This window comes from Molossus molossus, unplaced genomic scaffold (assembly GCF_014108415.1).
Source record: "Molossus molossus isolate mMolMol1 unplaced genomic scaffold, mMolMol1.p scaffold_m16_p_22, whole genome shotgun sequence".
Taxonomy (NCBI): domain Eukaryota; kingdom Metazoa; phylum Chordata; class Mammalia; order Chiroptera; family Molossidae; genus Molossus; species Molossus molossus.
In genome coordinates, this window is record NW_023425358.1 from 3756086 (window position 1) to 3780170 (window position 24085).

At 52.5% G+C, this 24085-nt stretch overlaps 1 protein-coding gene across 1 annotated transcript in view; it reads left to right on the forward strand.

Annotated features, from left to right (window-relative positions):
- Positions 1-206: 206 nt before the first annotated feature.
- Positions 207-24085, forward strand: part of GRAMD1B (GRAM domain containing 1B) — a 162336-nt gene continuing 138457 nt past the window's right edge. The window contains exon 1 of the mRNA XM_036276188.1: positions 207-580. Within this exon, the coding sequence (XP_036132081.1) occupies positions 207-580 (374 nt within the window). The remainder of the gene's footprint in view (positions 581-24085) is intronic.

Here is a 24085-nt window from a genome sequence, read left to right on the forward strand (position 1 = left end):
GCGGCAGCCCCGGAGCGCGGCGGGGCCCGAGGAGCGGCGCGCGGGAAAGTTAGACTCCGGGCCCCTGCCCCGGCCCGCGGCGTCCGCAGACGAACTCGATCTGCCCGCAGCTCGAGCCGCGAGCGTTGCCCAACGTGAGCGGGCCGAGCGCGGGGCGCAGGGGGAGCAGGAAGCGGCCGGCGGGAGCGCGGCGGCGACGGGGACCCATGCCGGCGGCCAACCTGATGGAGAACCTGCAGCCGCCAGCCTTGCAGGTGCCCGGGCCGCAGGGCGCGCCCGAGGGCAGCCCGGTCAGGTCCAGCTCGTCCACCCCCACGCTCCGCCGCCGGCGCTTCAAGATGCGCCGCACCAAGAACGTGCACGAGCAGAGCCTAGAGGCCGGCCTGACCCAGGACCTGCCTGGCGTCTTGGCTCCCGGCAAGGAGTTCCTGCAGCTGCCGGCCATCGAGATCACGCCCTCCAGCGACGAGGACACCCCGTGGTCCAACTGCTCCACACCCAGCGCTTCCCCGCGCCGAAAACGCTTCCTTCTCCGCAAGTGGCTGAGGGTGCGGGAGCGGAAGGAGTGCAGTGAAAGCAGGTACGTCTGGGTGCTGCCCCGGCCTTTCTCCCCCGCCCCTCCCTCCCTGGAGCCAGGGTGCCGGGCACCTGCAGAAGCCCTTCACCCCACTGAGCTCTGGCACTAAGGTGCCTGGCACGAGGGCTGGTGGCACTTTGGCCTCCACTCTTGTCACCCATCTCCCCAACCCAGGGCTGGGGGCCAGTGGCTTTACTATAGTATATTTAATATAGTAACACGTTTGCAAGGGCTTCACACTGCGCTCCATCTCATTTGATCCTCCCAGCAAAATGAACAGTAAAAATCATCGCAGGTAGTGTGTGTTGCTCTCATGGGCCGGTCATTATGATGAGCATCGCACTACCTGTCTCGAAATTTAATCCGCACAAACACTCTTTGAGGTAGATACTATTATTCTTATTTTACACATGGAGATTGTAGAACCGGAGAGACCTTACGTGGCTTCCCCACCTAAACTGGTATTTCTGTATACTCAATTTCAGTTTTTATTGTTATATCTTTGGCAGCACCAAGTTGCCTTTCCTGAGTCTTTAGACCCCTAGGCCTGGACCAGGCACATGGTGTTGCCTGCAACGTTGTTTGAGTGAGTAAATGTGGCGTCTGAGGAGTGGGAGCTCTTTCCCTATTCAGAGACTCGGCGTAGAAAACCGTAGAGCAGCCGCCGCAGCCTTGGCCAGGAGTTGTTTCTGAGCCAAGCTCATGGCCTTGTGGAGGACCTCATCATTTACTTTCAGACTCTGGAGGTCTGTCTCCTAACAGTGGTTTGCGCCCTTGTGTGGGGTAATTGAGCAGTTGGCCCCCTTCCCTGGGACTCCTCCTCCCAATCTGATCAATTTCATTCATTTCAACTCAACAAGCTCCTATTGGCTGTTCTTGTGGGCCCAGTCTGGAGTGGCTCATGGTGCTGTGCTCCAGGAGGGAGTGGGGGAGGGCTAGGTGAAAGAGGGGGTGTGGAAGTTGTGAAGCAGGATGGGAGGAGACTTGGATAGGAAATTAACACATTTGAGTTTCACTCAGTTGAAAAAATGGAACCATTGGAAGACATACTTGTGTGCCACGTGGTACTAAATGTACAAGAAGAGAGGAATAGGACTCTAGAAGGCACTCAGACCATGACAAATACAGATAGGCAGTAGGAAACGGTAGGAAAAGTATGAGGTTGGGGTATGCCATCAGGAAAAGGTGTGAGAACAGGGTGAGCAAAAAGAAAAGAACAATAAAATGGCAATGAATACGTATTTATCAACAAATGAATTTAGAAAACAAAATGAATGAACAGACTCATAGATACAGAGGTCATTTTGACGATTGCCAGACGGAAGGGGTGTTGGGAGGATGGGTGAAAAGGGTGAAGGGATTTAGAAGTACAAATCGGTTGTTACAGACTTGTCCCGGGATGTAACGTGCCGCACAAAGAGTACCGTCAGTGCTATTCTAATAACTATGTATGGTGTCAGGCGAGTGTGAGACTGACCGAGGTGATCACTTAGTAAGTTATTTAACGTCTAATCACTGGGGTGTACATGTGAACCTAATATAATATTATATGTGAACTGTGATTAAAAATAAAAATGATTTCAATTAAAAAATAAATACTAAAAAAAAAAACGGGGAGCCATGTGTCTTTGAGGGGATGTTGCGGAATCAGTGGGGTCACACAGAGGGTGAGTATTCCTAGCTGCCCAGGGTTTCTCTTCTCCTGGGCGCAGTGGCTGGGTGCGGTGATCCCCGCAGGTGAGGACAGAGAGCTTTGTTCGGGGGCTTTTGTGGACCTGGGGATAACAGCTACTTTTGCCTTGTACTGCAGATCCTGTTCTCTTCTGCACAGAGTAGAGGGAACTGGGACATTCTTGGTGGGAGCTACTCTTGAACTAAAATAGTTCATTATGTTTTGTCAGCTTACCTTTCGTATGTGAGAGATCCTAAAAGAGACCCTGTTTAATCTCGAGATTCGGCCACATAAGCGGAGGACGGAATTTGGGGGAAAGTGTCCTGCATTGCTGGCCAGGGTGCGGAGGGGTGGCCTTGGTCAGATTTAAGGAAGGCTTTCCTTGCTTTCGAGAAATGGCTAAGGACTCAGTGGAATCTTCATTTTTGTTAGAGGAGGGAACATACTCTCAAAAGCAGGAAGGATTTAAGACAGTTCTTTTAAATGGTGGCTTGTTGCAGTGGAAGAATATCTGCATTTTGTATAAAAGGCAGACTCTGGATTCAAACCAAATTTGTCCGACTCAAATCTCTACTCTTAACCACTGTCATACTGCCTCATGTTAGAATCTCTCTGGATTGTAGTTGCCTGAATATTTTATTTCATTTTATTGATTTGAAAGAGAGAGGGAGAGGGAGGGGGGAGGGAGGGAGAGAGAAACACTGATGTGAGAGAGAAACATCTATCGGTTGCCTCCTGTATGTGCCCGACCGGGGTGGAATATACAACCTAGGAATGTGCCCTGACCGGGAATTGAACCAGCTGAGCCACCAGTGAGGGCAAAACCCCCTCATTTTCAGTCCTTGGAAATGGGAGGCGGCTTGGAAAGGAAAGAAGCAATCGAGTGTAGATGCCCAACACAGTTCCCTGAGAGAGAGGGGCGTTTAGAGGCAATAAAACACAAAGAACGTTGACCTTAAAATCAGGAGACATTAGAGTCAGAAGTTAAATTTAAGTTCTATCACTTAAGCTGTGGAGTCTTGGACACCTCACTTGAAGGTGTGTTTCGCCTTCTCTGTCTGTGGAAGGGTATCTGTAGGTTAGTGGGAGGTCTTAAGGGTGATACATGTGAAAGGTTTGGTGAACTTGCTGTGCAGGGTGAAGGAGGGGAGCCCCACGCGGGGTGGGTGTGAGGTGGCCCGGAGCCACGCCGGGGCTGCCTCACACGGTGTGGACTTTGGAAAACAGCTCTGCTGTGGCTTGGACCGGGGGTGGAGCATGCCAGGCCCGGCATGGCGTCTTCCCTCTTCACATGCCCACCCTTCACCTACCTCCCCTCACACTGTTCGGGCCGCCCGGCATTCTCTCTGATCTGGCAGAAGGCAAAGGGCCGAGGGGGACACAGCTTGTGGATTTTAACTGCTAAGTGGAAAATACAAAGGGTCAGGAGGCCCCTTTCTTCTCTTTAACCCTGGGAAGAAAGAAGTGGAAAAAGTGGTGGCCTATCAGCACGGTGTGGGGATCCCAGGAACCCGGAGTTTAGCATGCAATGCTCCCAGTCCAGTCTTGTCTGGTTCACCTTTGCATCTTCAGTGTCCAGAACTTTCCTTTCACGGTGATCCATAGATGTTTGCTGATGAGTAAAATAATAGCGAGTGAATGAATGATTCCATTTTCTTTGTGTTTGGGATGGAATTCTCTTCATCCATGGGTCAGGGAAAATTTCTTTGAGGAGCTGAGTTCAGAGATGAGTTTTTTTTTCCCCTTTACTGAGATATAATTTACATACCAAGCAATTCACTCATATTTACAGTATACAATTTAATGGTTTTTAATAGATTCACGAATACGTGCAGCTATCACCGCAGGGAATTTTATAACATTTTCATCACCTCAAAAGCAAACCTGTACCCTTTATAAGTGGCCCTTGATCCCTATATTCTCATTCCCCCAGCCCCAGGCAACCTGGAATCCTGAATGGGGACCAAACGCCTGTTGGTGAAAGCAGATTGGGTATTTTAGCTTCGAGATGGGGATGGATGCCAAGTGTGATCTTGATGAGGTATGTGAAAACATGGACTGGTGATGGGCTGACAGACTGTGATCTATGTGGAAGAGTTTGAATGGCATTGATCAGTCAGCCGACAAAGGTGTATGGAGACTCTGCAGACAGGATGCTTACACACAGAGGGTTCCGCTCAGTGGGGAACCGCTGTCATTTCTGGAACCTGGGAGATACGTAGCTGAAGGGGTATTTGAAGCAACTCCTTGCTGTTCTGTGTGAACCGGGTGGCGGAGCAGAGGCCAGAGCTGTACACTGGTCTGCAGGGGTCTGGCTGGAACTGCACCGCCTCCAGGGAACGTGGGTGGCTCCGGTTCCGCCGGCCGTGTTGCCTCTCTGCAGAAGGCAGCCTGGGGCTGATGGGCAAGCCCGAAGGGGCACTGCGGGTCTCCCCACATCCCGTGGCTGGAACAGGCTGTGCAGGTGGCTCTGGGGCCAGCGCTCCTCTCTGTCCTGCTGGGTAACGGCAGAGTCAGAAGTCAGACGGAGCCGCATCTCCCAGGATGGCACCCTGACCTCCGGAGGGGCCGGGAAAGCTGATGGGGCGAGTAAGTAGGTATGGATGGTGAGCTGCGGGCACACAGAAGCACGTCTTTGCTTCTCCCTCCCCGCCGCCCCTCTCTAGGACACCATTTCAACCATCTTTCCTGTCGGCTGTTCTGTGTCACATGTCTACCTGTCATGACTGCTCAGTCTAGCAGGCTGGCAGCTGGAGTCTTGTCAACCTGGGGCCCTGGGGTTTGGGCTTCAGCTACAGCTCTGACCTCAGGTGGTGCCTCTCAGTGATCCTGCCCAGCCGGGCGGGCCAAGTTACCTCTCTGGTGCCAGCCTAGCTGGAGTGTGGATTTGCAGGCAATGCATGTACATTGTTGGTATATTTATCTTGATCCCCATCTCCTTCCTCTTTCCTTTAGAGCATGTCTGGCTTCAGGTTCCCGCTGTGTCCAGGGAAGGGGTGACCCAGTGGTCTGCCCTCAGCACTGTGCGTACCCCGCCCTGTAGGAGAGGCTCGGGGAGTGTGGGAGAGAAACAACTCTTAACACAAAGCATGGAACAAATGCAAAGGAAACCTGTGATTTGTCAACAGATTAAGTAATCAGTCAATGCTGGATAAGGTTAAACTAGAAAAATCACCAGACCCATAATTCCTTGAGGGCGGGGACTGTGTCTTTGGGCCAGATTTTCTACTAAACGCCTTAAATACACAATCACATTTAATCCTCACAACGACCCCTCCCGGAGTTTTAGGGCTGATGATCCTGGTGTTCAGAGGATAGCTTGGTCCTGGACGGACAGGAGCAAGAGTGAGGTTTGAACAACACTGTACGTTCGCAGGGCCTGGAAAGAGCCGCCTGTGTCCGATCGCCTTGCAGGTGGAGGGCAGGGAGGCTGCTGGGGAGAGGTGCAGGGTCCTGCCAAGCGCAGAACCGTGTGACGCGGATGCCTCAGCGAATGGTCCGTGAGAGGCAGCTGACCTTCGCTGCAAGCGTGGCTTCCAGACTCCGACAGTGGACACCGAGCAGGCAGAGCTGGGCCTGTGGGCTGGTTCCCACTGGCAAGGTTTCTCTGCAGTTGGTACTTGAGTGTTTCCATGGTGGTTATGCACTCGGGGGTGCCAATTACCTGTCAGGCAAGAGACTGGGCTGATCCTGGGCGCATGAACAGGTGCTGATTCTGCCCTGCTTGGTTACTTTCGCCCAGGTGTGGTCTGTGCCCCAGCTGCTGTGATGGTCACTGATAATTGCTCCCAGGGCAGCTCTGAGGTTTCATTAAGGCGTCTGAATGGCTGAGCTGCCAGGGCATTTCCTTCCTGACCCCGGGGTGAGCCTGGGCCCGGCCTGTCCCCGAGCCGGGGGTTGCTGGGCTGCTGTGTGTGCAAAAGCTTTATGACACTTTTCCTGGAACCTCTGCCGGTTGCGGCTTTCCCCATCGCCCACTGCAGGGTGGTGGCTTGCAAGGGGCTACGCCAGCTGCCGAGGAGGAAGACACAGCTTTGAAACGTGTGGGGGCGGGGCACGTGTTTGCTCCTGGCTGTGACCTCAGAGCCCGAGGAGTCTTCCTTCCCTGGAGGGGCGGGAAGCTGCTGCCGGCACTCAAGCGGAAAGCAAGTGTGGACTTGGGGTGGGAGGAGGGCGGCAGGGTGGAGGTGCTCTGGGCTGGTGGGCAGAGATGTCAGGCAACGGCCTACCCCCCATGTGCCACTGTGGTGGCGGGTGCCACCTCCTCAGGATGGCCCTGCGGTCACACGCTCTGCTCTGGATTTTCGGTTCAGATGCAGTGCTGTCATCGCCAGCTGCTCCCCGGCCAGGACGGATGGCGTGAGGGGAGAGGGAGGGCCTCAGCGTGTCACGTGGGGCCCGCTGCGCTGCGGGGCCAGATGCCACAGGCCTTCCTCTGCCCGTGCTCTGGTTGAGGCCCCTGTTCCGTCCCGACTGGCAGACGAGACAAAGAAATAAAATGACTAGATCCATGGTGGTGGCACCTCTGGGCTGGCCTGGGCCAGTTTCTGGGGATCACACCTCTGGAGCGTTCGTCCCTTTGAAGGCCTCTCCACATCAGCACAGAGCCAGGAGGAGGCCGTGCCCCGCCTGGAGCCCTCACCTCAGAGTCTGGCCCAGAGCTTGCCGGGCCGGCTGCCTCCGCCTCGCCGATCAGCCAGGAAGTGACGGCTGAGTGAAGGGACCAGGAAAGGCCAGTTAACAGTCCACTTGGTTTCTCCCCTTGCTTTTGCCTCTATGGCAACGGCATTGCCTGTTTTGGGGATGGGTGGGGTGGTAACCCTTGCAAAATGTGCCCCAGCTGTTAAGAAAATACTGAAAGACAGTGGACGGTTAGGTTAGGGATACATTTTTGAGTGTCTCCAAGGGTCTCCCAGCTCATTGTCTTAAAGTAAATTTTAACGTTATAAAAGTCAATGAATATTGTGTATGTAATAAAATAGTGAATAAATATAAAAATTTGGGATCGTAGGGAAGAGGAAAAAAGTTGATCATTTTTATCATTCTAACCCAAACATCAGTAGTATGCTTGGTGTTATTATCTTGGTGTTATTATTTGTTCTCACTCAGATTTTCTTTCTTTCTTTTTTTTAATATGTTTTTATTGATTTGTAGAGAGAGAGAGGAGGGGGGGGAGAGAGAGAGAAACATCTATGAGAAGGAACATTGACCGGCCGCCTCCTGCATGTCCCCCACTGGGAATTGGGCCCACAACCTGGGCATGTGTCCTGACCAGGAATCGAACTGGCGACCTTTTGGTGCAGGGTCGACGCTCAACCACTGAGCCAGGCTCAGATTTTCTTTTTAATTAAAGGGTTTCTTTATCATCAACTCTTCTCTACCTGGTACCTGCAGAGGTAGGGAGAGCATAGGTCCATAGGTTGAGGACCAGTGAGTCTGTGGAACAAGGACAAAATGACTTTCTGAAGAACTGCTGTGGAGGAGCCGTTCTCCAGAGTGGGGAGCCCTGTCATCGAAGAAGATGCCACGTAGCCTGGTCCCCGTGTTCTCCATCACCCGAGCATGTCCTGTGTCCGCGCCAGCCTGGCCCTTCCGAGCACCTGCCTTGATCCGACGAGCCTTGTTTTCCAGCTGGGTCAGTACACTCTGGAGCTCTTCCTGAGCTCTTCTCGCTGAGTCTCGGGGTTGGCTGGGACGGCGGTGGTAGAGTTACTCTGAGCAGGTGAAGCTTCTCCAGGGAGCGCTTTGCCCTTGGTTTGGGTGATAACGTGTCTTCTCCATCATGTCTGTGATGAAACACATCTTCTAGACATGTGAAGATTTCACTAAAAAAAAAAAAAACTCCCAGGAAAGAGGATTGTGTCACCTCTCTTGCTTACTTATTTATGTCTTCAAACCAGACTATTGAGAAAGTTCTACCTTGGATCCACCTGAAATCGTGAAATTCCCATGGTACCATTCAAACTCACCTTCTTCTGTTTTGTCCTCCGTGCAGAGGAGAGAAGGTCTGGTCGCTGCCCTTCGGGATATCCCTTAGCAGACCTAGGAGCAGTGGGTTGGGCTGTTCCCTGCAGATGCTGAGGGGAGCCCTGGCTCTGTCCTGCTCCGTGGACGTCACTGGCTCTGCAGCGGGGGCCGTGCAGCCCTGTGGGCACGTTAAAGGAACTGGCCGCCACACACAGACAGCCAGTCTGCGGTGAGCAGAGTGGGAAGTTCTAGGAATACCGAAAGGTTCCTCTCCCTCCGAAGCGATGTCTCCAAGCTTGGATGGCTGCCCCAGGTGCCTCGTCAGCCAGCAGGCCTTTCGTTTGGCGTCCAGAGAGATCGCCTGCCGATGTAGCTGACTTGGCCCCACGAGCTCTGTGCGCAGGGGCCAGGTGTGTGCCAGGTGCCGAGATGCGCAGAGGAGGAGCGCACAGCCGTGTGGGAGGTCGACGTGCAGAAGGTGATTTCAGTCGAATGTGGAATTCAGACACTAGGTCCGAGGAAAGATGTCCTGGGAGGAGAGGAGGGGAGGGCGGGGACCAGTGTCCCCACCACAGCGCCAGCTCCGCGCACCCAGCTGCTCTCCGGGCTCTGCGTCCGTCAGAGTCTGGTCCTCTCAGTGACAGGATTCATGGGGTCACTGCAGCTTGGAGCAAACAGAGAAGTCCAAGACCCCGAAGCTGGTCAGTGGCAGAAACTGCTCTAGAATGCAGGCCTCCCACAACCGCTGCATGGCCAGCCTGCCCCGTGGCCCGGGAGCCCCTTGCCCAGACAGAGCCCTGTCTTCGTCAGTGGGGCCAGAAAGCTCAGGCAGCCCACTGACCTTGATGCAGGCGGGAGAATGGTTTTTCCTGGGCCTTCTGCCCCAGCCCCAGACCAAGGGGGCATCTGAGGCAGCTTGGGGGCGCTCTAGGTCTGCCCATTCTTCTCCATGTGGTCCTGGGCAGGTTACTGGATCTCTCTGGGCCTCAATATCCTTCCATTTCTTAAATGGAGAGCATACTCTTCTTCTTCATCTTGTGAGACAGAATTAAGTAGATGTATTTGAAGAATTGTGTTAATAAAAGTGAGACTTTTTGATGGTCTGTGAGGCCTCTGGCGAGTGTCAGCTGAAATAATGGTTTGTTGTTTCTTTGATTATTCATGTGATGTCGTTTTTCTGATCCAGGAACGGGTGCTGAAGATGTGTTTTTATAATGTATGGGCTGCTGTTGTGTGTCTTTTCAATATGGGTGTGCTTAAGTTCTGACTCCAGACTTTTCATTTCTCCTCCTCCTTCTTCCTGCTCCCTCTCCTCCTCCTAAACCCACACGCTCTCCTTAGGCTGTTCTGTCCATGGTCTTGGCTTTAATTTTTCCTGTATGATGCTGACTCTCACATATGTATCAGACCTCATCTCTTTTCTGAGCCTTGGGCTCATACGTCCAGCTGGCGAAAGGGCATTTCCACGGGGATATTCTTCAAAACTCAGCTTGTCCAACCCTAATTGAACCCATCATCTGTCCCTCCAAACCGGCTCCTCTCGCTCAGTTCCTCGCATTGAGGTTGGTACCCTTCAGGTCTGTCTCATCTCCACCATTGGTGCACCTCTCCAGACCACCAGCATCTCTGGGGTGTCATTCACGCATCCTTCTAATGACCTTGCAGCTCCGCCCTTTAATTCCACAGCCCATTGCTCTTCTGACACCCCCCCCCCCCCCGGGTTCATTTACAGCTGCTCCCAGGACTCTGCCTCCAGCCAAAGTAACCGGTCAGTGCCTCTCCTCTTTCCAGGTCTTCACAGACGTTGTTCCTTCCGATAGGATCCTCGCTTGCGACACTGACCCCGTTTGCCACCCACCCGCAGACCTCCTCTGGATCTTAGCTTAGTTATTCTTTCCTCTACGACTGTGTGGGACTCAGGTACTCATTACATTTGTGTTCCTAGATTGTGAGTGCTTGGTCACACTGCATCCTTCACTGGACCCTAAGATGTGAGGGCAGAGTTTGTTTTTTTTAATTCAATGTGTGTTTTATTGGGTGCCTGCCAAGTTCTTTGTATGGAGCATAGTAGGAGCTCAGTAGATATGTATTTAGGGAATGAACACATAAACGAATAAAGGACCATATGGAAATCTGATTTTCATGAAGTTCGAATGTAAATCATTTTGCAAAGCTGTTGAAGCTGAATAAGTACTGCCTTGTCATATTCCATTTGTGTAAATCTGGAGTTTTTTTAACAGTTTTTTCTTTATTGATTTTTAGAGAGAAAGAGAGAGAGAGAGAGAGAGAGAGAGAAACATCGATGCAAGAGAACATCGATTGGCCGCCTCCTTCTTGCCCCCCACTGGGGATGGGGCCCACAACCTGGGCATGTGCCCTGACTGGGAATTGAATCGGTGACCTCTTGGTGCAGGGCTCGACGCTCAACCACTGAGCCACGGCAGCCAGGTAATCTGGAGTTTTTGTATTGGTTGCTTATTTGTTTTAAGCCTGTTGGTTTCTCTTATGTTTTTTTCTTTATGCTGTCTGTGACTTCTATCAGATTAAAAATGCCCAGAGATCAGAGACTGCTATTCTTCTAAGGGTGGGCTCTACTTGAGAGTCAGATTCGGCGTAGTTAGATGGAGAGTGATTGATCTGTCCCCAAACAAGGCCTCAGACTGTCAGATCACATTGGGAATAATATTGTGGCCGGTGGTCGACCCGGGGCCCAGGTGCAGTCTGCACATAGTGGTGAGCCTTTTCCCGCCTTTGAGAAACAAGTTACTGGGGCACATCGCTGAAAGGGAGAGGGTTTTTCTAAAATTTGGAGCTCAGGAGTTGTAAAAGGAATGTCTTGCGCCGGATTTGAAGAAGATCTGAATGGAGGAGGAGCTGGGGCTGACCGTGGGCCACGGATTCCGCTTCATTGAGAGCAGGACTTCGCTTAATTCGTGTGGGCGTTTGGAGCGCAGACGCATTGGCTGCTGACAGTCCCTCGGCCTTGGGAGACGCCGGTGCCAGCTGGCTCTGCAGCTGTCAGAGGCCGAGCAGTGGTGTTCGGATTCTTTCTCCCTCTTAGCTCTAGTGGAAGCCAAAGGCCAAAGGTTGCCCATAGGAATGGCCATTCTTTACGCCGTGTAATGACAGCCTGTTAAGGCCGTGAGTGCCTCTTACTGAGCCACCATAGACTGCGGAGCCTTTAACTGGGAGCCCAGGGAGGACGTCGGAGGAGAGAGGGGACACTGACACTTGTCTTTGGGACTTGCAGTGGACAGAGCATGGTGTCCCTATGGGCACGAGTGAAAGCAGTGTCGGCAATAGCAATCGCTCATGGTCTCTTCGTCTGAGCAGCACTCTGTGCTCTTCAAAGTGGTTTGCCAGGCCTGGGCTCCGGGAAGGCGGGCACAGAGTATAACAATTCTTTGTATCTGCCCAGCTCTTACCACAAGGCCTGGCACACAATGAGCCTTCCAGTGACAGGCCTGTGGCGTGACAATCCGTGACGTGTGTTCCTGCATCCTGTGTGGGGATGTCATGAGCATGTCCACTTGGCACTTAAGGAAACCGACACTCTGAAACACGCCCAAATTCATAGGACTGAGTGATGCCGCTGTGCTGTCCACTTTCCAGTCAGGCCTTTTTCGATGTTGTACGAAACATGTCTGTGCCGGACATTACTCCGAGTTTATATGCACCTGCTGACAATGTGGGTTAAGTCCACAGAAAATGGAAAACAAAGACCAAACGTTACAAGCAGCTGTCTCAGCCCTCGCTGTCCTCAAGCGGCAGCCCGCGAAAGCTCTGAGTGGTGTTACGTCCCCGCGGTCCCCTTCGCTTGGAGGGACACGTGGGAGACCCAGGCGGCCGCAGCGAGCAGGGTGCAGACCCCGTGCGGCTGGCTGCCCGTGCTGGCCCATGGGGCTGACCGGCCCGCGCTCCAGAAGGACAGTCCAGTTCAGTTGTCCGTTCGTTCATTCACTGAACAGGAGTCGTTTGTATCACGCATCTGTTAGGCGGTCAGTGCAGATCATAAAAATACATGTAAAATTTTAAACTGTGACAGGTGCACCCAAAGAGGGCACAGCAGGGACCGTTACGTGTGGTCGTCCTGTGGCCTGCGGGTCCTCTCCAGGGGAAGGCCGTCCAAGCAGGTGCAGTTGGATGGACACTTCCTCTGAGGAGAGCGGAAGCAGTGACCGTCGGCCTGGCCCCGCCCATTCGTTCACAGGCGACGTGGGCTGCGGTGCGTGGCAGGGAAGCCGCCACGGCCGGCGTCCCCAGTGCGTGGGCTTCTCTTCTTCCTTTCTGCTGGGTGAGGGACACTGAACTTCCCTTTGGCCTTCCCAGGAGAGGATGGGCCCTGGAAACAGAAGTTTTGTTTTGTTTTGTTTTTTTCACCAACACTGTTAAAGCTAAAGATTCAAAAGTTAGGCACCTTTAGGCTATGACCTGTTTGTGTTTCTGACCTTGTTTCTTTCTTATAGCCACAGAGACTCGAGCCCTGGAGCTCGGCCCGCAGCTGCCTGCTCGGTTACGGCCCCTGTGGGTGACAGGTGCTGTTTGGAAATAATTTGCTTTTACTGTCTTAATCCGCTCAGTAGTGTCCTGAGACGGTCAGCAAGAAACAGTTGGCACCATGCAGATAACTGCAGGCACACTCTTTTGGTTGGAGTGGATAGGCACCTGAGAATGAGTGAATTGTTTAAAGTAAATGTATATTTTATATATATTTAATATAGAGAGATATTGTGTGTGTGTGTGTGTGTGTGTGTGTGTTTAATCCTAGGGCAGCTGAGGTGCTCTTCTACCATGGGATGGTGACTCAACTATTATCAGCAAGAAATTTTAATTTGCCTGTTGAATATGATACTTGTCTTGACGTCAGCAGCTGGGTTAGCTCCATCTGCCACAGGGAGACTTAGAGGCTTGGTCTGCCCTGTTCTAGGGGAGGACAAGATCAGCCCAGCTGAGGCCCCGTGATGGATTAGCTGAAGACAAGTGATGAATTAGCTGAAGACAAGTTTTTCTTCTTCTAAAAGAAGAACCTTTAACATTTCATGTAATACTGGTTTGGTGGTGATGAAGTCATTTAGCTTTTCTTTGTCTAGGAAGCTCTTTATCTGTCCTTTGATTGTATATATGTGTGTGAACTTGAGGATGTTTCAGGACAGCTGAGAAATCGAATGTTTCTACCTCTTCCAAGGTTGTTTATCTTTGTAGAATACCACTGAGAGCAGCCTAGGCCGACAGTTGGTCACCAGTGTAGTGACTTCCCAGGGGCTGTAGGTGACTTTTCTGGCAGGAGCAATTTCCGGACTGCTGTCACAGAGTAAACTTCCGGCCTGGAGTGTGTTTTCTGTCCTCAGGCTGCTTTGCATCTTCAGGCTCCTCCCCAGAAGCCAGGAGCATCATCACGCCGACCCTGCAGGCTGGTTCAGATGAAATAATAGTGGTCGGGCCCGGAACGCAGTCTCATCACTTCCTTTCAAACTAGCGGAAGTGTTTTCACAGTGCTGTTGTTTAGGGCTCACCTCATCAGGACTGAAGGGCAGGTTCTGGGGCTTGTGGTTGTTTGTCTCGGTAGCACCTCTGCTCAGTCATTTGGGGTTGGCAAACCAGGAAAAAAAGTGGTCCCGAGGGTGGTTAGGGTTGTGTGATCAGCCAGGGGAGCCTGGACAGCCTCTTAGGATTTCCTGGGGGGCCTCCGGAACTGATCCCCTTCTCATGGGCAAGGGGAGGAGACAGGGAACCAGCCATGGGTGTTCCTTCCCGTCTGAATTTCCCGTGGTCTGGCTCCGTGAATCTTTGATCTCAGCTTAGTCGGTAGTGCCCGTCAGGCTCTGTGGAGGGATCAGAGAGGGCAGGACTGTCTGCCAAGTTTGAGATGAGGGACGTATCAGGTATAATTAGGAGAGAATATCCATAGTGAGGAGTTTCAGGAAAAGGAGAAGAATGTAGCAAAGGCCAAGGTAAGATTTGAGATGGTCTTTAAGGCCTATGGTGAGATTAGGGTTTTTCTGTGCATGCTCTGTCCATCGTTAATGAGAGTTTGTGGAACTAGGGTCAGGTAATGCTCATATTTTGAGAACTACGTTAACTTGCTATATCTGAATATTTTGTGAGCACTTAGTCTTAGAGTATTGTGATCTGCTTTATCTCCACTGACATCAACAATAAATATTGTTTGAATGTATAATGTGTAAGAGCCAGGTTTAATATTTAGGAAAGTAGGAAAGCAAACATTTAAGTTCGTTTTGGTCTTAGTAGATAGTGATATAGAATTAAAAAAAAACACATTTGATTAAACTATAAGGTATGTTTCCCTTATGGCTACCTAGCTAGAGATTCATTAGGATGAACTGAAATCAAACAGGAGTCACTAGAATCTCCTTCTGAATTCCCCTCCAAATTAAAAACACACAGGGGCCCCTCTGATGAAATACACTCGCCTCACCCACTGCACGTGCCCTCAGAGGGTAGCTGGTCACTTCCTGCAGCCCAGCTGGTAACGCGCGGGCTCCGGAGCGAACCCCGCGGGTCCACGTCCAGGCTCTTCTCTTATCCACCTGACTGACTGTATTTTAGCGTTTGTGAAGCTCACCCTCCAATTTTATTGTCTTCATCATGCTTTCTACTTTACAAATTACATGTTCTCTCGTCTCTTGGTTGATGATATGTCTTCCATCTGTGTCTCCCTGCTGCCGAACAAGAATTTGGTGCCCTTCAGAGCGGGACCGTGTCCGCTACTGTGTCTTCAGTGGTTAGAACAGAGCTGGTACCTGGAAAGCCACACAGCCCACGACACAGGCCTTTCGTGGAATGAGTGGTTAGCAGTCACCGTTAGGAGTGCGCCAAAGGGCTAAGGAGGAAGCTGAGCTGCCCTCTCGACTTGGAGTTGACATTTCTGTGCTCAAGGTCGGCGCGAGGCTGTGGACGGGCTTGTGCTGAGTCAGCCAGCGTGAGTCCCTCTCCGCAGCGCTGCCGACTCCCTCTGCAGCTCCGCTGTGTCTCTTAGCCTTCGCTTTCCTCTTCTGAAAAGAATCAGCCTTTCAGGCCCCTTCCTGCTGGGAGGGTTGGTCCATGATTTTATTACAATAATTACAGGCTACGATAAAATGATAAGCTGGAAACAGAATGACAAAAAGGGAAGCAGGGGACAAAGAGAGCTCGCAGGAAGTGAGCCAGGTCACCCTCTGGGTGTCTGTGCCTGTGAATTGCCTTTCCGGGCGTTCAAACTACAGCTGCGCTCAGGCTGCCCTTCTCTCCACCGTCCCCCAGGGCTCCTGCTCCCTCGTGCAGCTCGGCCAGCTCCCTTCTCTGCCAAGCACTTAGCTTTCGGTCGTCTGTCACACCCGTTTCGCCCACAGAGCAGCGGGGCTCAGAAAGGTGGTGCTACCTGCCCTGTGCCCTCCTGGGCACTGCCCAAGCAGTAGGGCCGGCCTCTGAGCCCCGTGCCCGGGCCAGGGCTCACTGTGCTGTGCCCGGCGTCCCACGTACCGTATTTTTCAAGGATGAGTGTTACTTTATGCCTGAGCAAGACGAGTGTATACGGATGCTGTGGAGAACCCGGCTGGGGTGCCCTGAAATCTTTTCATAACGTCCTTTAGAAGCCCCCCGCTGTCCCTCAGGCCCAAGGCTCCCCTCGCCTTTAGCGGATGCAGGCGGTGGAGGGTAACTAGTCCGCAGGGGGCTGTTGCTGGTCTCACGTTTGTTTCCCACTGCGCTCAGGTGCGGGGACTCCAGAGACGAAAACTGACCTCTGGTGTGGGCAAGCGAGCAAGGGGGAAGCTACAGAACAAAATCCAACCCAGTGCCTTGGGAGAGCTCATTGCCCTTATGAAGTGATCCGTGAATCGGGCAGCAGCCACCTGGCTACTGCACGGGCACTCGGGGCCTGGCACGAAATGGAGGTGTTTAGGTGGGGAGGGTGGGACTATGAAGTTGAGAGTGGATTCTTTCAGGCCAGCACACCTTCCCTTAGGGGAATGCAGGGCATGTTAGCAGGCAAATACCCTCCCCAGTGTGGATCAGGACATTTCTGGCTGATTGGAGAGAAGTTAAAACTGCAGCTCGGTCAGGTATTAAGTCTTGGTGGGGCTCCGCACAAGTGACTCCATTTGGGGTCTGTTGTTTCTTTTCAACAAGGACGTCCTAGATGGCCCCTCCTTCCCCCATCCCTGCTTCAGGCACCTCCCAGATCTCTCCATCCTCCTCCACCCCTCAGCCCAGCCCTGCTCTGCTCTGTCGAGGAGGAGGCATTTCCGAGGGTGCGGACATGCCTGAAGAACTGCAGTAGAAACGAAGGCCGTTCGGCAGTCACGGTGACTTCGATACGACAACGGCCGTGTCACCCAGTAGAGATGGAAGCTTGATTTCGGGGAGCAAAGACGTGAGCAGCTAGTGGAGGTCACCAGGTAGAGGGGTCATGAAAGGAAAGCAAAAAGCAGATGAATTCAACACTTAAGTTTGATGGAATAAAAAACAGTCTGAGCCCATGCTGTGTGAATATTTGCCCCCTTGGGGCAACTGGGCATCACAAACACCAGCGTATCTCAAAAGGAGCTGGGGATGGAGCCTGCCCATTGCAGTGTCATTTATTAGCTTTCCACTGACATCTCCCCGAGAGGAAAATGGACAGGGTACAGTATGAGGCAGATTGCTTCTTTTTAACCGGAAGGATCCCAGATAGAAGAGACCGCGAGAGACCAGGCTGTGCCCTGCTGCTCAGACCCCTGCCCCTTCACTGCCGAACTGTGAGCAGTGAGCAGAGGGGAGGACGGGAGAACTGAGAGACAAGAACACGTTCACTCCGCAGAACATATGTTCACTCCGCCGACGGGCACTGAGAAGAGACGTCGAGCTTCGTACGGGACCAGCCGTTTGCGCTCCTGTAACTGTTTCCTACAAAGGAAATGAGGAGAACAGAATGGGGCTCGAATAAAAAGAAAACATTATTTTTCTCAAATACTGACTTTTAAACGAGACAGTAAGTGAGAAATACATACTGGGGCACGCAGTACAGGTTAGTTCCCCTTCTGTGTTGCAGACTTTAGTTACTCATAATTAATTATTTCTAGACGGGAGCTTCTGTCCTGAGCACACGGACGCGTCCTGAGGCTGGATCTCAGGGCCCTTGGCCGCTGCCGCCTCCCGGCCCGAGCCGCCCGTCCTGGGTGGAGCCTCACCTTCTGTTCTCAGGCTGCTCCTCAATCACCCTGTGAATGCAATTTGAATGAATGAACAAATGATGATCCACTTTGTGAATCATCAGAATCATTTTTGTGGTTGGGTCCCAGAGCTGAACTACAGAACCTTAACTGGATATAGGGCAAGAGAATGATTGTGTCTGTGAGTGTGCACGCATGTGTGTGCATGTGTGTGCATGTGTGTGTCATTAACATTCTCAAAACCAAGTGAATGACCTGTGCATTATTCAGCTTCTGGTTTTTGTTGTTGTTGTTCAATATCCTGAATTATCTAGTACCTCTTGCCTTTTTGCTAATGAAAAGTGACTGTGAGTGGTACATACCTCACAGAAGTTTGTCCAGGTGTTGGGCAGAGAAGAGGTGGCGTTCATTCCTGTGTGGAAAATGGCACGGCAGAAACAGAGCAGGTGGACATGCCAGGCGTCCTGCCTCAGGTCTGGTCGGTGCTGTTTCCTCCCAGGCCCCTGAGGGGCTGGCTCCCTGTGAGTTGGTAAATGACCAAAGTACTTGGTTAGGGCTGTTTTTATTTCTTGTAGTTGGGAAAAAAAACAAGATACAGTTTTACCATAAACCAGTTTTTTCCTGGGGCTAAGGGCAAATGAAGTTGGGAGGGGGCGGGGACAGGACCCAGGTAGGGAGGGGAGGCCGAGGAGCCGAAAGGACTCTTCTGGGGAACAGCAAGCTGGCAGTCTGTCCTTGAGATGCACGGCGCTTCCATGTATCTGCAATGTGTCCATAGGGTTTCTGTGCACACACCTTCCCCATGTGTCCTTTGTACTTGAGGACTCAAGTCATTCTTCTTGTCAGATGCGGCAGCCTTTCCTGTCCCTGGCTCTGTGGGGCACAGCGCAGGCTTTCTGTGCCCTCCCTCCCCTCCCCTTCCCTTTGTTCCCCTCCCCTCCCCTCTCCTCCCCTTCCCTTCCCTGCCCTGCCTGCCTGCCCTGCCCTGCCCAACAGGGCTACCTGACTTAGAGTTTAAGGGACTTGGTTTCTGTTAACAGGAGGGGAGCAGACAGGTGGTGACAACATTCTACCAGTTGGCAAACCATCATCACAAGTCATCTGTATTTATCCTTGAGTTTGATCTTCAATCAAATGTAGAGTCTTGCCCTTTTTTCTTGGGCTTCTAAGATGTGCTTATAGGAAGTCACCAGTTGTGTCTGGTGCCTCAGTCTACCCCAGGTTGGCTCCTGACTCAAACTACTTCTACTTTAGCGGCAGTAGAATCCAGTGGACATCACCACCAGGATGGTTTCGAAAACTTGTATCTGTGAAGAGGCCCTCAGGGCACCAGCATTTCTGCTCTGCAGCTGGCCGACCCTCCTGTGTCCTGCCCGGTGTCTAAATGGGATAGCACCGGCCTCACCAAGGACTCCTCCTTGGGCTTCGGCCCACGAGTCACTGGCCTCCTGGAAGTGTCTCTGGGCCAGGCTCCAGTTCTGGGAAGCCCTGCCCTCTCCCCAGGGTTGCTCGTCTGGGTTGGCTTCCTGTGGCTTTTCACCAGCTGGTTGTTGTGATAGCTCTGCTCTTAGGCATACGTTGCTTTATTAGGTCAAAAGCATGTTCGTGTCTATTGTTTCACTTGTAGCTTCATAGCAAGTGCCATTATTTGCAAACTGTCTCGTCTCACATCACTGCCGTTGACCGGTCAGGGCACGCTGCTGTCACTGTTTGTTTCAAGGTTTGTGCTGCATTGGACTGTCCATGTGGTCTTGCTTTCTGGCTGAGGACTGCCTCCTGCAGGGCAGAACGAACACACAGGCTCCTCCAGCCCCTGCCCCTAATTCAGATCTCCCCCAGCCCTACACTGAGGCACTTCCTGCCAGGCACCCTGCCCAGCCCCAGGGAGTGTTCCGGGCCAGCACTGTCAGTGAAAGAACAAAGAATTCAGGGGAAGAAACCTGGATTAAAATTCTCATTCTTTAGCTCACCAGTTCGCTCTTAGACATGGCATGCATCCCCTAGAACCCTGGTTTTCACCATCTTTGCAATGGGGATCAGAATGTGTGTGTGTGTGTGTGTGTGTAAATGAAATCTATGTTATGACTGGAAAGATCAGGTGGAAGAATGTGCCTGGACCACTTTGTAGACTGGAAAGCACTGTTTACATGTGAAGTAGCCCAGCTGATGTGTCTCAGTGGATTGAGCGTCGTCCTGTGGACTTAGAGGTCTCGGTTCAATTCCTGGTCAGGCCACATGCCCGGATTTCGGGTTCAACTCCTGGTAGGGGGCGTGCAGGAGGCAGCTGATCAATGTTTCTCTCTCTCTCCCTTCCTCTCACTCTAAAAAGAAATCAGTAAGAACATATTTAAGAAATAAATGTGAAGGTTGCTGTTAGTATTGAAGGTAACTTGTTGGTATGCACTGTCTCGAATACACTGAGGAGAGCAGCAGTGTTTGCACTGAAGGAGGTTTTCTCTGATGTAGCCAATGTATGGTGAGGGTGTGGGCCGAGCCACATGGAGACACCTGCGCAGGCGTGGCTTTGCCACAGCTCAAAGGGAGCAGAGCCCTGGGTCAGGTGAAGAGAAGGAAAGTCACCGAATTCGGCCAGGAATACATCAGGGGGACAAGACAGCCAGTCTTCTGTGTGACGGGGGGCTCGGTTGGCCAAATGGAAGATGCAGTTACTGAGGTGAGTCTGTGGGACCATGTAGAAGACACGTTTAGAGCTGAGGGGACCATATGAGCAGCGTCGGAGGACCGAGTCTATATGGTGGCTTTGGGGAGCACAGGTGCTTCTGTGTAGACGTGGCCACTTTCTGCAGAGGAAGTTGGAAGCTGGGAAAAGGAAGTGGGTTTCATGTGGTAAAGCCTTGAGATCTGTGGACTGTCACAGGCTCCTCACCCAGGAAGAGGCGTGTGTGGAGCCGTTTTAGAAGGTAGGAGGTGGTTAGGCCCACGCCTGCGCTGGGGCTGCCGGCTTTGGCCATGGTGTACGTTGTCTCTCAACTGTGACCTTAGTGACCTCATGTTGGTAGCCTGAAATCAACCGTGGAGGGAGGATTCACACCACGGAATTGCCCTCCGCCACGCTGATGGTGAGAAGTGTATCAGCACAGTTAAGGGCCATTCAACAGGCTAGGGCCTCAGCAGTTAGCAAGCCTGGGTCGGGTGTTAAAAACCCTCAGGCCCCATTCCTGAATCAGGATCTGGGGCGAGTGAAGGTAGGAACCTGCTTTTAAAAATGTTTTCAGGCTCTGGACAGTTTTGCTCAGCGGTTAGAGCATTGGCCTGCAGACCAGAGAGTCCCGGGTTTGGTTCCCACTAAGGGCATGTACCTCGGTTGCAGTTTGTCCCCGGGCCCCAGTTGGGGGCGTGTGGGTGACGACCAGTTGATGTCTCTCTCTCTCTCATCAATGTTTCTCTCTCTGTCTCCCCCCCCCTTCCTCCCACTCTATCTAAAGATAAATGAAAAAAAAATCAAAATGTTTTCAGGTGCCCAGCTGGTGTGGCTCAGTGGCTGAGCGTCGACCCACACACCAAGTCACCAGTTCGATTCCCGGTCAGGGTACATGCCCAGGTTGTGGGCCACATCCCCAATGGGGGCATGCAGGAGGCTGCCACTCGATGTTCTCTCTCATCAATCTTTCTCTCTCTCTCCCTCTCCCTTCCTCTCTCTAAAATCAATAAAGAAAAAAAAAATGTTTTCAGGCGTTTCTTATGCAGCCAGTCTGGTCGCTGTTCCTGGACCAGGGCAGGGACAGTGCAGGCAGACAGCTGAGTGCAAAAGACGTTTCAGAGCCGGAACAATGGCGCTTAGGGACAGGCTGGGGGTAGGGGGCGGAGGAGGGGCACTGCCAACACCATTCGGAGTCTCCTTGTCCGGACCACCGAGCGGACGGCGGGTGATGCAGATGGCCAAACCGAGGCGGGCAGATGTGTGGTCTGTGGCAGAACAGGTGAGCGAGTGGGCAGGGGGCAGTTTCCACACTCTGTTCGAGGAGCCGGGGGCAGGGTTTTGGGGATGCCCGGAAGCAGCGGGGTTCTGGGGACTGTGCTTGGTGGGGCACCTGAAGCTGGTGGTGGAGGTTGGGACGTCGACCTGTGGGTGGTTGAAGCCCTGGGTTTGGATGGGGTTGGGGACGGTGTGTTGAGAAGAGGAGGGAGCTGTGGTCAGAACTCTGGGAACAGCCGCTCAGAGGTTGGTAAGGGGAAGGCCAGGAAGAGATCAAGCAAATGGCAGTTTGTGTGTGTGTCTCGCAGTTGGCGGTTCCGTGGAAGGACGGGTTCCTCTGCGGCCTCCAGAATTCCCAGCAGAACCACGCGTGCGTCTCTCGGTGGCGAGGCAGCCGAGAGCACGGAGCGTGTTTGGCTGCAGGTCCGTCATCCCGGCGCCGGAGGACGTTACGGCGCTGCCTGAGGTCTGAGTGGCAGGTGCGACCCAGGGCGCAGTTAGAAACACGCACGCCGACGGCGGACAGGTGTTTACTCAGGCATCTCACGGCAGGAGGGTGGGATGTGGTTCGAGGGCTGTTCTGTGGGGACGAGGAGGTGGCGAACACACGCTGAGGATCTCACTGTGTTCCGGGGGTCCCCGACTTGCTCTGTGGGAGGAAATCGGTGGAAGAGGACCTTGAACTCCTCACGTGGAACAGTTTGGCTGCAGGAACCAGGATCAAGAGGATTGTCCAAAATAAGGTTTTGGGGTTTTCTGTGGATAAAATGGCTTCTGGATCGCGTGGCCTTTGGGGACTCAGCAGCTCCCTCCAGTCCCCGCGCTGCCTCCCTCCACTGGCAGGCTCTGGGTGCGAAGGGGTGTGGGGGCCTCTGGGACTCCACTGTCCAGGGTCCTAATGGATTCTCAAGACTCCGGGTCCTGGGAGCGCTGAGGCTGCTCGCACTGCTGCCTGAGTGAAGGGTTAGCTGAGCGACCTGGCTACTCTGTGCTCCGTCTCAGGGCCTGGGATTTCACTGGGGAGCCGTCGAGACGGAGCTAGGAAATGTGGGAAACTGGACAAGAACCGAGTGTTCCGTCAGCTCAGAGCAGCTGAGGAGGGTTTACGCGGACACGTTCTCCTTCCCCCTTCTCCAGACCCTTTCGAGGAATGTAAGGCGGAAAGTATAATTCTTCCCGTTGTGTGTGGTGAGAGGTGTAGACTTTTATTTTGGGTGAGGGATCCTGTACCTTTGTGCAAAAAATACCTCAAGAGGAGCATTAGAGGGAGTCATTGAGTTTCCCCAGTCAAAGCTTGGTTATCTCTAGTCATGAACGCCAAGGACTCGTATGGGAATTTAAAATTCATAGACATTTCAGAAACAATCAGGGAAGCTGTAGCCTTGGGCTTCAAAACTCTTCTGCTGACTTTTGCCAGTAAGTCTCGTTGGAGAGCCGGGTGTTCCTCCCAGCAGCCTCGGCCGCTCGGCCACCTGTCAGCTTCCCCCGCTGGGCAACTGAGCGTCGGACCGCGGCTTTGCGGGGGGGCTGGTTAGGAGGTGCTGTCAGCCCTGGTGGGTTTCCATGCAGAGGCTGCCTCACAGCAAACCCTCAATTTTGCAGATCTCGAAGTACTGGACTTTAAATTTAATGGACAAAATTTCCGCTCTGTATGTCATATGTGAAAATGAGCACCCTGTTAATTTTTAAATGATTTTAACCAAGATTTGCTTATAATTAAATTAACAGAGTAGTATGTGTTATTAATTCACTGTTATTTTTAACAAATTTTAGTGAATAGGCCATATGTTGGAAAAAACACTAGTAATTTTGCCGACATAAATAGGTATTCCATACCTACAGCTCTAGTCTACACATTTAAATCCAAGAGTCACTGCTTGTAACGGTGTTTGGGGAATGATTAGCACGTGATCACATCGTGCGTGGTCGTCAGTTCTGTTGTCACATGGTGTGACTCTTTGCAGCAGTTTTAACACCTGCTGCCCATGTTCCGTGTGTGCTAAGCCACGCCCCAGCCGTGTGCATTTCTTTACTCGTGACGGGTGAATGCACGCACGTACCAGGCTTGTTCAGTATAAATTTAAAATTACTGTAATACATATAGAAAACTTTTCTGTGAAATCAAACTTTCATACATACTTAAGTTTAATCACACAAACGTGTCTACATGAATAAAATCAGGTAAACTTATTTGTTAATTTTTAACATACTCTATTATAAACTGGACTTTTGGCTTTAATGGACACTCCTCGCCTGACTTAGCCCGTTGTATTGAGGTTTCACTGTATTTGGAAGGTTCATGAACGTTCAATTCGAGTTGGCACCTCCCGGGCCCCGAGGCCTGCCCTGCAGTCTGCTGGGAGCGAGGGCGAATAGGGGACATCAGGAGCTCGCACTGGGGCCGGGCTTCGCGAGGACCTAGCCCTGCCAGGACGTCCAGCAGGGCCGAGCAGGACACTGGACACCAGAGCTCAGAAGGTGTTTGGTTTGGAGGTGCATTGTCCCTGGAGGAAGAGTGTGACCGTGCATGTGGGGGTGCCCAGCCTGGAGTCGTTCTGGACTGGCCAGTGAGCCTTCAGGGACGTGGAGACCTGGAGAGAGGACAGGGCTGGAGATGTGTGCATTCATGGGTCAGACACGCGGTGTGCCTCTTGTGCTGGGCACCGGGCTGGGCACTGAGGGCGAGAGAAAGGACAAGGTGGTCTCTGCTCTCACGTCACTCACAGTGTGGCTGGCAGAAGGCTGATTTCATCACGGTGCCCCATAGTGAGCTGCGGCCACAG